Source organism: Trachemys scripta, chromosome 1 (assembly GCF_013100865.1).
Source record: "Trachemys scripta elegans isolate TJP31775 chromosome 1, CAS_Tse_1.0, whole genome shotgun sequence".
In the NCBI taxonomy this organism is placed as follows: domain Eukaryota; kingdom Metazoa; phylum Chordata; order Testudines; family Emydidae; genus Trachemys; species Trachemys scripta.
Window position 1 is genome coordinate 164,694,148 of NC_048298.1, and position 13,790 is coordinate 164,707,937.

The following is a 13,790-nucleotide window of genomic DNA, read 5'->3' on the forward strand; positions in this document are numbered from 1 at the left end:
GCCCCAAGCACGGCAGTCAGGTGGTTTTCAGCGGCACGCCAGCGGGAGGTCCGCTGGTCACATGGATTCGGCGTACCCGCCGCCGAATTGCCGCTGAAACCGCGGGACCGGCGGACCTCCCGCAGGCATGCCACCAAAGACTCCCTGACTGCCGCCCCCACAGTGACCGGCAGACCGCCCCCCGGAGCTTGCCGCCCCAGGCACGCACTTGGTGCATTGGTGCCTGGAGCTGCCCCTGATGGCTGCCACGCTTCATGTGGTGATGAGATGTAGAGATCTTGCAATGCGGGCAGCTTACTGGGCCTCTTCCTCTTCTCCTGGATAATCGTAAACACGTTTCTAAAAGCTTTAATCCCAAAGACTGACCTGTTTTTGCAGTAATTACATGGCCCGGAACCCTGCCATGGTGACGTCTTTTGATTATTAGGATTCCTGAGCCCGCTTGCTATAAGTGTGCAGAGATCTCAGTGGCTGCTCTGTGGCAAGGCTGGCACGTGCAATTTAATCTGCTCACTGCAATTAATGTCCCATCTGCCTACTATTGTTAATTAATGTCTATTTAACCCTAAGGTCAGAAGGTACCATCTCCTGAGTAGTCTGAGTGCAAGGACTATTCCCTCTTTTTGCTGCCTGGTCAGTTTTCCATGGGTTTATAAACTGTCTTGATATTGCATTCAAGGCAATGAAGAATTCTCTTTGGCAGTAATTTACAGCACTTAGTAGGCTGATAATCTATTCTCACATATCAAATATTTCTGCTTCTGTTGGATCCATGCATGGGACTGCATCCTCGGAGCTACATTGACGGCTTCATAAAATTTCTAGATTCTGAATTTACAATAGTTAATTAAGAATATATTGTCCTCACACCTTAATGTTGTGTTAGTTTTAAAACACCCTGAAGCAAAAAAAAAAAAAAAAATCTATAAAATGTAATCCAGAAAATATGTATTATATAGTGTGTGGATGGGTATATTAAATTACATATTTTGTATAAATATAGCTATAATTGAGAGACAATGAAAGTCACTTCCTAGGTGACTGAGTCACATAAAGACTAAAACCAGAGAGTCCTCACTCTAACTCAGGGGTTCTATATCCAGGGTTTTTATATTGGTGCTCAAATACTAGAGCGATGGGCACCTCTCGAGTATAAATGCCAACAAACTGTCCCCTCTTTCTCCTCCTGTCACCCCTTCAGTGCCACAAGGAGGTAGGGTTGGATTTGGGGGCAGGGAGAAAATTATGAATACAAAAGAATGATGTTACTATTGCAGGAAAGCCTGGGCCAAGAGGTGGGTATTGAATCAAGCTCTGAATTCTGTGAGATTAGTGGTCAAACTCCCATCCAGTTTCTACAGTTTAGGTCTGGCTGTTGTGAAGGTTCTCTGTGATTACCAGCTTCCTCCCTATTTGCTCATGTTCCAATGCTTCTTCAGTACTTCCATAGTGTGGACCGGTGGTTCTCAACCAATTTGCAGTTGTGGGCTGCATATGCAGCTTCTCTGTGTGTTATGTGGGCCACAGCTACACAATATATTTACTACCTGTATGGCCATGAGGATGTCACATTGGCCACAGCAGTGTGCTGCTTGGGCTGCAAGTGGCCCATGGGTTGAGACCCACTGGTGTGGAGAATGTGTTAGAAGAGAGGTTCTCATACACACCTCCCCTCCCATTCAGGGCTGCAGGAACCACCTCTCCTCCTGCTGGAAATGAAATACCATCCCTGTCGCACTGCAGCAGTGGCTTACATGGAAAGTTCCTGTGGAGCAAGCACTGTATTTTGAAGTGTTTTAGGTGCTTTTAAGGTAACTTAGTAATGGGAAACGAGAAGCACCAGTAGCTTTCCAGGGAGTGTAATTGGAGAGCCACTGCTGTAGCCATTTCTCATTCACGGCATTGTGGCAAGCCTCATTTGACAGAGTTCTCCAAACTCTCTTCAGTCTCACTCATTTCTCTCTCTCTCTCTCTCTCTTTCTGCAGAGGCTGGTTTTGCTGTCACAGCCATATCCCGAACCCCAGGAGTGACCTACAATGAATCATTTGACCTCCAGTGTATCATCAAGCCGCACTATCCGTCCTGGGTCCCAGTGTCTGTGACATGGCGCTTCCAGCCAGCGGGCAGCACAGAATTCCATGACCTGGTCACCTTCACTCGGGATGGTGGGGTCCAGTGGGGAGACAGGTATATGGGCTTCCGGACCCGCACTGCCATTGAAAAAGCAGAGTCCAGCAACAACGTGCGCCTCAGCATCAGCCGGGCCAGTGACACTGAGGCCGGCAAGTACCAGTGTGTGGCCGAGTTGTGGCGGAAGAACTACAACAGCAGTTGGACACGACTGGCAGACAGAACCTCCAACCTACTAGAGATCCGGGTCCTGCGGCCAGGTAAGAGCCCTGATGGTCAGTGTCCTGGAGGATGAGAACTCATGAAAGTGACAGGACTAAACTCACTTTCATGTCTCAAATTCTGCCCTCTTTCCTTCCCCAAAGGGCAGAGACAAAAACCTCCTAGCTCTAAACTCCTTTAACAACTATGTGATGGTACAGTTATGGCCGCCAGCAAGAACTACCAACATTACTGTCTCTTTACATGTATAGGAAAAAACACCTCAGAACTGCACGTTTTACATACTGTCAGTGCATGTAACCGGGCCTTCCTCTCACTGCTACTCTTCCTCCCTCTGTTTGTTTATTCTCACCTATTGCATCTCCTATCTTACTCTAGCACAGTGGGGCCCTGATCCTGGATATTGCTGTACTAATCATAGTCATGCTGTCAGACATTATGAATGTTATGTATACGCACCCACCAAGACTTGTCTGCATGCACTTCTCAGTGAGTGATGTGCTGTAGCTTTTTCCGGTTACATGTTACATCCATAGCCAAGCTCTGCTCGAGAGCAGGGCCAAGGTTTTCAAAAGTGATGATTGCTTTGGAATACTTAAGTTTCGGGGTGCCCAGCTTTACCTTGTCAAAAAGCAGCCCGATTTTCAGAAAGTGCTGGGCACCTGTCCTCTGAAAATCAGGCTCATTCAACTTGGGCACTCAAAATCACTAGTCACTTCTGAAAATCATGGCCCAGGTTCTTATTGTACTGGAAATTTCTTCCGCTCATTCACCCTCTCCCCTAGACTCCGGTGCAGCCAGATGCCTTGCTCTTGTGGGGGTTTTTCCCTCCTTCCTCCCCGACTCGCATGTGGCTATCCATGGAAGAGTCAGCAGACACTCTGCAGTATGCAAGTCTGCTTTTGCAGTGCCTTTGCCCTCATTATCTCCACTATTCCGCTCTCTACTTGCAGGTTATCCCTTCCTTTTTGTCTTGACTCCCATACTGTTATCCTGCCTTGTAGTAAGTGTCTTATTGTCGGGGGTGCTCCGGAGGTCAGGATGGGGACTCTCATTTTCTTAGGTTTTTTTCCTGGGAAGCAAGTTTGATTGGAGATAGTCCCTGAAGTCTCTGTAATGCAGCTGTGTGTGAGCGAATCCCTAGTAATGCCATCTGGGAAGAGAAACCCGTGTCACAGCACACACCGGGGGAGATTTAAAGGCCAACTAGAGGCTTTGAATGATGGAACCACCACCTCCTTACTGCGGCGCTCGAGCTCTAATGATGCATTAACAGGGCATATGAGATGTGTGCCTGTGATCTGTGCCACACCCCATATCCTAATTGAGGCCAGAACGCTGCTTGGCAAACCTCCCCAGGCAAGACGTAAGTCTGGTCTAATGAGCATTGTGTAATCTTTATGGCCCATAGGGGAATAAAGGGAAGGAGGGCGTGTCCCTTCTCTCCCATTTCCTCTTGCTGAGCTCCCCGTGTCACCTTGCATTCTCTTATACATTTCATTTCTGTGCCTCAGGCAGCGCCAAGACACAAGCTGCCTCCTTAACTGCTGCCTGCAGCCACATTCGTTTGTGTTGTGATTCCGATCGCTCTCACCAGCTAAATGCTGGTAAAGGGTCAGGTCTTGCTGGTTGTTTGGTTGGATGATCACCAGAGAAAACCCAGGTGGGGCACGTGATTCAGTATGCAGCCCTCTTCCTTCAGTCAGTCCTTAACCAATGTCTCACCCTGCTGCTAGTGAGACCTGCACTGCTGAGGTGCTGGCTTTCAGGTAACAGTAAAATAGAGCTCTGGCTACTTATGTACGAGAGAGAGAGAGAGAGAGAGAGGGCATCAGCCACAGTGCCCTGGACAAATTCTAACTCAAGTAAATAATCCTGTTTACCTAAATTCAACAGGATACCATCCTCTTTTTTAATATAATGCCGTTTTTTACTGAAGTCTTATCTATGAGTCGTGTGCAAATCTGGCTAGTACGTATTTCCAAGATCCTTCAGCTTGTGCATTAATCTTGAACTTTAGTTTTCTGAGATCACAACATCCCAGCTCTGTATTTATCCAACTGACCTTAAATTTAAAAATAAATAAATTCTATTTATCATTTCTTGTCCTAAACTAAATGGTGGCTGCATTCCTCCCCAAAAGTGATTGTCTGCAGTAATGGGAGTTGTGATCAATACATAAATAAGTCTGTCAAGTGTGTTGAGGTGAGGTGCTATAGAAAGGCAAGAGATCAGCAGTGTGCACCTGAGGCGATACAGCTAAAAGCTAGGCAATGTGCTGTTTGGATCTGGCTGCTGCTTAGGTCTTGTCAGACTCGGATAACTTGTCTGTGGCTGCAATGGTAACCGTTCATAAGCACATGGCAATGTCAGGCAGTTTCTCCACTTTGAGATATGGCTGTGGATGGCTCGCTACCATCAGGTCATGTAAGGAGGAACAGCTTTTTTACAGCAGAGCTGCTTGGCCTAGTGCAATGCGTCTCAACCTTTCCAGACTACTGTACTCCTTTCAGGAGGCTGATTTGTCTTGCCTACCCCCAAGTTTCACCTCACTTAAAAATGACTTGTTTACAAAATCAGACACAAAAATACAAAAGTGCTACAGCAACTATTACTGAAAAATTGCTTACTTTCTCATTTTGTCTGTATGACATTTTAGTTTGTACTGACTTCGCTAGTGGTTTTTATGTAGTTTGTTGTAAACCTAGGCAAATATCTAGATGAGTTGATGTACCCATTGGAAGAGCTCTGCGTACTCCCAGGGGCACAGGAACCCCTAGTTGAGAACCACTGGCCTAGTGGAAACAAACTTGAAGTGCAAAACCAGGATGGCTCAGAAGTTTAATAATGTGACAATGAAATTAATCTCCATGTCATCAGTTCAGATCCAAACCAGCTAGTCCACTAGTGACTAAAAGTGATCTCAGCTCAGTTCTTAGAAGCCAAGTGTCAGCAATGCTAAACCACTGACAACTGGCCTTAATTTTACCATTCAGCACAGTTTCAAAATGCTTTCTAAACAGTTAATATGTGAGTCGGTAGATAAAGGATATAAAGGTATAATGGATACTGTTTATCAATGCATGGAATCGCTACAAAACTGTTGGACATGAAGTGAAGAATGCTGTATCCAGCTGAGAATTCAGGAAGATAGCCCTGGAGTTCTGTCTAATGTGGGTGATTAGCAGGAATAGGGAAGTTAGAGTATAAAGGGACTGTGGTATCTTTAATGGCAAAAGGAGGTCAGGATCTCACTTTTTGTCTCATTGGGGAGATGGGGATGTATGTCTTATCCTAAAGATGATCCTGCCAACAGCATAGTACCTTACAAGCCCACACTGGGGAACCGGTTTATTGCTGACAGAGATAAGAATGCCACCTACTAAATCTGCAATGCTCTGAATGTTCCTGGGATGGTGCCAAACCAGCTAGTGTCCAGGCCCAGCCCAGCTTCCTCATGAGAGCTAAGAAGATAAGGGAGGATATCACTTCACTTCCCAGATGCAAGACCTCTTCACTGTGGCTTGCAGCAGCTGATGTATTTAAATAATGAAAGCAGAGTGCACACATCCACGTGGTACTCTACTATGGTCAGAAGGTACTGTTTTCTCTTATGTTAGCTTGATATTCCAGTTCTTATTCCAGCTTTTTTGGTGCTTCCCTGACTTTATGTTGCAGGAATATTTGATTTTCGTGGACGGTTGTAAAAATGGCAGCACGGTTATCTGATTGTATCTCAGCTTCATTACAGAATGTTTCCACAAAATGTATGTCACATAATTGGTAGGCAGCCGTCTGAAGTGGCCAAGAGGTAACGTGTTGAGCTATTTACTGAGGTGAGCCCAATGCCTTTAAACACTAACCCACATCTCACTCTTTGGAAGGAACTAGCAATGCTTCAGAAACAATGCAGGCAGCTCTTTAGGGCGAGTGCAGGTGAGTGGGTGCAGATAATTGGCAGCATTAACAGCAGTCTGGAGGAGAGGCCTGCATACGGAGAGGCTGCGAAATTTGGCCCAGAGTTAGCTATCCATGGCAGCATGGGCACCGCCCCACAGGGACATAGAGGCCAGGTATCAGTTTGGTATGGCTGCCCTCAAGAGAGGGGCAGTAGTACAGATGTGTTGGCTGTGGGAGAGGTGGGCTGTATGGGAGACAGCCTGCTGGCTCTGCGTGTGAGAGTATGTGGAGGAGGTTGTTATCACTAATAGAAGAGTGTGATGCTAGTCCTCTGTTTGTGGATGAGGGGTTGTCAGTGGCAGCAACAGTATTAAAGGGCTGGTACCGCCCCATGTTAGTAATTCTGCTTAGGCTGAGGGCTCTCCAGCTTGACTGGCACACCTGCACTCTAGGGCAGCGGTTCTCTTTAGCAACCTGAGGGCCCCCATTTTTATTTAAAATTTTTCGTGGACCCCCCCAAGCTTCCCCGTTCAGGCCCTGCCCCCATTCCATCTCTTCCCCCAAAGCCCCACCCCACCTCTTCCCGCCCCGTTCCACCCCGCCCCTCCTCTTCCCCACCTCTCCACCCCCTCCCCCGAGCACACCCCATCCCCGCTCCTCTCAGCACCTCCTGCATACCGGGGAAAAGGGTGCAGGGGGCGCTGGGAGGGAGGGGGAGGAGTTGAGTTGATCAGTGGGGCCCACGGAGCCCCTGGAGTGCCCTTGCAGACCCCAGTTTGAGAAACGCTGCTCTAGGTGCATTGCTAGGTAGAGTAGAAACTTTCATTAACTCATCTGTATGGCCTGCCTGCTTCTATAGGCCTGTTGGGAGAGACTCAGGATATTGTGCTACTTTCACTGGGCTGGGCTGGATCAGTGCAATGACACAGCACAGGAAATCTTGTTCTGAGATCTAAAACAACAGGAGGGTTGCACTCCCATGCATGCACTCTCTCCCAGCTGGCATATAGGCAAGTCAAGTGAGCAGGTTAAGACACTAGATATCCCTCTCAGGGAACAGGAGGTCCTGTAATGTAATGCAGTCTAAGCACTGGCCTGTCCCTGCAGACAGGAGTTCAAATCAGTCTGGTTCCGGCTCCTGGCAGAGACAGGACGGACCCACTGGGTGGATCCACTATGGCAATTGCTGTGTTGCCAATGATGCAAACACTCCCCTCATTTCTTCACAGTTCTCAAGGCCCCCTTTGTTTTCCGGAGGCATGAGCACGCTGTGTACAATGGTTGGGAAAGAACAACAAAACAAGACAACTCAGACCAGTTCCTTCCCTGAAGACAGCATGCAGTGCTCCTGCCAACTTCAAAGCTCTGTCTGAACTTGAAATAAGCCCTGAATGTGCACATGGGGATTTCTCTTCACCTGTGCCCTTCCTGTGGGACTTTCCTCTTGTCACTGGCTCTCTCCTGCCATTGAAACGTGTGTTCTCTCTGTCCCAAAGGCCGTTCCCGTAAGGTGCTCTCTCCCTGCTCCACTCCATCTTCTCCTTTATGCACTCACTTCCAGTGCCTCTGCCCCTTTCCAGCTGGAAGGAGGAGATGACTGATCCCCTCTGACAGCACTGCCACGCTGGCCAGCAGGTAATCATTCAGAGCAGATTAATCTTTACAGAGCCCAGGCACGGTAGTTCTTTGTCACACTTGAATCTCTCTGGCTTGAGTGGGAGAGAGGAATCGTAAGGTTCCTTGTGAACCCCAGTGACCCTTCTGCAGTTCCATGACACTCAGTGCAGGGCTGAGTAGTTGGCCCAGCTAGACTTGCTGAGGAGACGAGATGAGTGGAGCCCTACCCCATTCCGATCCCTCTTCTTCATGCGACTCTGAAGGTGAAATTTGTCATGACCCAGCCTCCTGCTTTCAGGAGCAGAAGAGAGAGGTGGATAGACTTCTGGGTGAGAGAGGAGATTCGGGACTGGAAAGGTGGAACTGGAGGGCAGGGCTGGTAGACGCAGGGAGATTCCTCTCCATTCCCATTGCTTTTTCAAACTGTGCCTCTTTCTGCCAAGTTTTTGGCAAAGGGAACTGTTGATTCAGAGTGCAACATGTCTGATCCCATAGACAAGGACAGCGGATGGTCTCTGTCAGTGCAGTATACAATGAGTGGCTGTGTTGCAGTCTGTACAGGCTAGGACATTTGAATATGACTCTTGGCAAGAAGGTTATCAGCTATCTTGTGGTGGCATTAAATTGCCACAGTCTTCATGTGCATTAACACACTTACCTTTTTCCTCTGCGGCTGAAGGATGAGGTCCTTTGGCTTTGAGAATACCGAGGACTTGAGTATCAGGAAGTGTTTTGTGCTACAGATCCATACACATGAAGCCTACTGGCACTCCTGTCCCTAGTCGCTCAAGTGCGTGTGCACACACAGGGGAAAGGCCCTCTGCTCTCCTCCTAGGAAGGGAAGTTCTGAGCCTGCACAGCAGCCAGGGGAGGAGCCCCTTCATCCGAAGGGAAGAAATGGGGGCCACTGGGAATTTTGGCCTGCCCCGTGGCACGAGTGCATTAGTGCATCCTGTGGGGACATGCAGGCTAGCAACTCTGAATTGTAGGAAGGCTGGCAAAGGTCACAGGGCTAACCAGGAACTTGTTGTTTAAGAAGCGGTTGGTGTGCAGAGATGGCCAGCGACTTCCCCTTCCTCTTATCTACACAGCCTCTTCTTATCTGGTCCCAACAAACATGAGCGCGAGTGACCTATGCCCTCCTACACCCTCCCCTCACACCGCTATGCTAAGACTGCCTGATGCCTGCGGCTTTCATTTGACTATACTGGTATCTAGATGCCGGTGGTAGAAAACTCTTTGCTATCAATCCATCCACAATTGGCCACCTCCTCTCACCACAGTGACCCTGCATAACAGAATGGACTAGGCAGCACAATTGCTGTTTATGTCCTGTGTACAGGGGTCATTGAAATTGAAAACAATTAACGGTGTCCTTTGCCTTCTGACAGCCACATGCCCCCTTTCACCACTGGATTGGACATGGAGACCGTAATACGTGTGGGCCATTAGCCTCTAATAAGAGTGCAGCAGTATCTGCTTCCGTGGATTGATTTTTACTGTCCTCCTCTCTTGCCCTTCCCATTCCCCCTCCCACCTCCTGTACTCCTGTCTGTTTTTTCATGACTAATCCTGAAGCAGGCACATGGGGTGATTGCAGCTCCTCCTCTATAAATTCCCCCTTTTGCTTGGGTTTTGACAGCAATGGATGTGGGAGGGGAAGGGGGGTGGAGGGAGATGATACCATAGCAGTCTCCAGGAGTCCCTTTCGCAAGCCTGGCCCTGGCAGATTGATTGACTTGGGAGCTGTCGAGCAAACAAGACAGCCAGGCTCTTCATTAGCGCATTAATTAGCAGCCAGGAGCTCTCCGGAGACTGCCCCATAAAGTTTAGTTTATTAGGAGCTGTCAGGATGAACCCATCAATGGGTAAGGGAGGCTGCTGAGCTGAACTAAAGAAAAGGGAAGCTAGTCCATTAATGTTACTTTGAGAATATGCTTCACAGTGATGAGCCGGGCTTTGTCTTGGCAAGGAATCCTGAGACTGGTACTGAGTACTCCACCGCTGCTATTGTACTCATAGTTTGCCTTCCTATAGAGTGTCTCGCAGCAGCAATGTTTTCAGTGGGGGGTGGCACGTAACTGCCCCATGCATCACTTCTGAGGATGAGGCGGCTTGTGTGACCTTATACCCAGCAATTAAACAAGAAATAGTAATTCGCTGGAAGACAAGCTTAATTCTCATTGTAGAACTTCACGTTGATAGCTCATCATGGGTCCTTTGAGCTGAAAAAACAAGGTGCTTATATTTTATCAATACTTATTAATGACTGTGAGCATCTACAGCCTTCATTTAAAACATTGCAATAATGATTTCTGTTTAAATAGCCAATTATTTTCAAATGTGAAATAGATTTTCCAGGTTAAATGCTGTAAATTTCCACAGTATAAGTCACTCGCAAATATTTTTTGCTTAAAGGATTAATTTTAGCTGAACAATTGAAAGTTCTTAACTTGAAGTGCATTTCCGTCATAAGGAGCAGCCATAGAGCCAGGAGCACCAGGGCAGTGGTGAGCCAGCTCCTCGGGGAGCCACTCACAGCCGCTGGGCTCTGCAGGCAGGGGCCAGCTCCAGGGGGCCCCTCGCCAGCCAGCGCCAGAATCCTTCGGGAGAGAGGCAAGAGCGCATCGGGGGTGCATCTCTGAGCTGTGCTGCCCGTTCTGCCTGGGGAGTGCCCGGCTGTGCAGAGGCGGCCAGACTGGGGAGCAGGGCAGGGAGGGCTACTGGACAGCCAGCCAGTGCCCCGGCTCCCACAGTGCGAAAAGTCAGGGGCCCAAGCAGGCCAGGCAGCTCCCACCAGCTTCTGATCCACCCACTCCTGGCAGGAGGTGACGGTTTTCAAACTGTGGGGTGTGCTCCCCTAGGAGGGTGCTCCCCATAGTTTGAAAACCTCTGTGCTAAATGGAAGGTAGAAATCTGGGTGGGGGCGGGCACATGATCCCATGTCCCCCTGCCCCCACGCGTTGCCTCCCATTAACATCGGGTCGTGACCCACTTTGGGGTCCCAACCCACAGTTTGAGAACCACTGATCTAAAGCCCTCTTACCAGAACTGAGATCATGACTGGATACAATCTTAATTCTGCTGCTTTGATCTTAAACCAGTTTTACTCTGTACATTTTTAACTCATTTATTCTGAAAAGCTGTCTGCAGCAGTCCACATGCTTCAGTGGGGAAGGGGTTAAAGGATGCTTGAGAAGACCCCTACTTCTGAATGCCAGGGCTCCACACAGCAGGAAGGGGCTGATTTAATAGTGACTGTAACTGTGATGCAGAATGGCCTTTTCTCTGCTGGATGCTTAGGGCCTTGCTCCTTTCCCTTAATCACTGGAGTAATAAAACCTCCTGTCCTGCCACCGAGCTGCTACTTCTCTGTGACCTTCACATTTAACAGGCAAAATAAAGTGACTGAGCCTCTGTGTAACCCATAACTGTGCTCTATCACAGCCCATTCGTAAGAGAACAAAACCAGTGGCCTTGCATTCTCTGTCAACAGTACAAGAGTTTCCTTTTTTTCCCATACCCCTCTTCCTCTGCGGCAGAGACACCCTCCAAGCCTGCAGATTTACTGATGGGAGTTCTACCTCCCATGCAGCTCGCACATGCAGCTTCCCTGCTCTGGCTCCCTCCACAGATATTTATCTTCTCCCTGGCCTAGGACTCCCAACGCTCTTTCCCCACAATGATGCATCAAATCCTGTTTTCTGCACCCCTGCCCTCTCTCTCCTCTACTGGCATTCTCTCTCCCACTTACCTGTTGAGCCCTTTTTCCTCTTTGCCCTCTCTCTTCTGCAGATGCTGCTGGTAGGATACGCTATAATCCACAGACTTCACTTTATATTTATAGATACAGGCCCAAATTCTGCCTCCAGATATCTGTGGAGAGCCAGTGTGGTCAAGTGTCTAGGGCACTGGCCTGGGACTCTGGAGACCTTGTCCTGTTGCTGCCTCTGGCCTGCTGGATGATGTAGACAAACTAGACTTCTCTGTCTCAGTCAATTTCCCCATCTGTAAAATGGGGATAATGACTTATCTCCTTTGCAGAATACTTGGAGATCTGATCATGAAAAAGCATTGTAAGAGCCAGGTATAATAAAGTTATTGATAAGAATAATAGTGTGGGGGGCTTCCACGGATTTTAGTGGGAGTCTGGAAAACACATTCGGAGTCTGAGAGCCAAAATTTTGTCCTTTAATGTCTGGGAAGCATCTGGAATATTTTGTGAGTGAATCAGAGTTCTTGGGGCTAGAAGGTCTCTATACTGGGTCACTTAAGTCCATGTCCTACTTGGCTTATTGCAGGAACTCTAGCTCATCTGGTGCTTGTCTGGCTAAGACTTAAGGATTTCTGGGGCTTGGGTTCTACCGAGGGCTGTCAAGCGATTAAAAAAATTAATTGTGTTTGATCACATGATTAAACAATAATAGAATACCATTTATTTAAATATTTTGGATGTTTTCTACATTTTCGAATATATTCAATTACAACACAGAATACAAAGTGTACAGTGCTCACTTCATATTTATTTTGTATTACAAATATTTGCACTGTAAAAAACAAAAGAAATAGTATATTTCAATTCACCTCATACAAATACTGTAGTGCAGTCTCTTTATCATGAAAGTTGAACTTACAAATGTAGAATTATGTACAAAAAAATAACTGCATTCAAAAATAAACAATGTAAAACTTTAGAGTCTACAAGTCCACTCAGTCCTACTTCTTGTTCAGCCAGTCGCTCTGACAAACAAGTTTGGTTACAATTTGCAGGAGATGCTGCTGCCCGCTTTGTGCTTACAATGTCACCTCAAACTGAGAACAGGCTTTCACATGGCACTGTTGTAGCTGGCATCACAAGATATTTATGTGCCAGATGCACTAAAGTTTCATATGCCCCTTCATGCTTCAACCATCATTCCAGAGGCCATATGTCCATGCTGACGATGGGTTCTGCTCGATGACGATCCAAAGCAGGGCGGACCGATGCATGTTCATTTTCATCATCAGTCAGATGCCATCAACAGAAGGTTGATTTTCTTTTTTGGTGGTTCGGGTTCAGTAATTTCCGCATCTGAGTGTTGCTCTTTTAAGACTTCTGAAAGCATGCTCCACACCTTGTCCCTCTCAGATTTTGGAAAGCACTTCAAATTCTTAAAGCTTGGGTTGAGCGCTGTAGCTATTTTTAGAAATCTCACATTGGTACCGTCTTTGCACTTTGTCAAATCTGCTGTTTAAATGTTCTTAAAACAACATGTGCTGGGTCATCATCCGAGACTGCTTTATAACATGAAATATTTGGCAGAATGTGGGTAAAACAGAACAGGAGACATACAGTTCTCCCCCAAGGAGTTCAGTCACAAATTTAATTAACGCATTATTTTTTTAATGAGCATCATCAGCATGGAAGCATGTCCTCCGGACTGGTGCCTGAAGCATGAAGGGGCATGCAAATGTTTAGCATGTCTGGCACATAAATACCTTGCAATGCCAGTTACAACAGTGCCATGAGAACGCCTGTTCTCACTTTCAGGTAATATTGTAAATAAGAAGCAGGCAGCATTATCTCCCGTAAATGTAAACAAACTTATTTCACTTAGCAATTGGATGAACAAGAAGTAGGACTGCGTGGACTTGTAGGCTCTAAAGTTTTACATTGTTTTGTTTTTGAGTGCAGTTACTTAATAAAAAAATCTATATTTGTAAGTTACACTTTCACGATAAAGGGATTGAACTACGGTACTTGTATGAGGTGAATTGAAAAATACAATTCCTTTTGTTTATCATTTTTACAGTGCAAATATTTGTAATAAAAAATATTAAGTGAGCACTGTACACTTGATTTCTGTTACAACAAGAATACAAATATATTTGAAAATGTAGAAAAACATACAAAAATATTTAATTTATGTTGGTATTCTGT

General features: G+C 46.9%; 1 protein-coding gene across 6 annotated transcripts in view; it reads left to right on the forward strand.

Moving 5' to 3' along the window:
• The window catches only part of IGSF3 (immunoglobulin superfamily member 3), a 255,382-nt gene that overhangs the window by 208,663 nt on the left and 32,929 nt on the right, over positions 1-13,790 (forward strand). For all 6 annotated transcript variants that reach the window (XM_034791935.1, XM_034791963.1, XM_034791926.1 and 3 more), the window contains one exon: positions 1,987-2,391. In XM_034791935.1, coding sequence (XP_034647826.1) covers positions 1,987-2,391 — 405 coding nt within the window. The remainder of the gene's footprint in view (positions 1-1,986; positions 2,392-13,790) is intronic.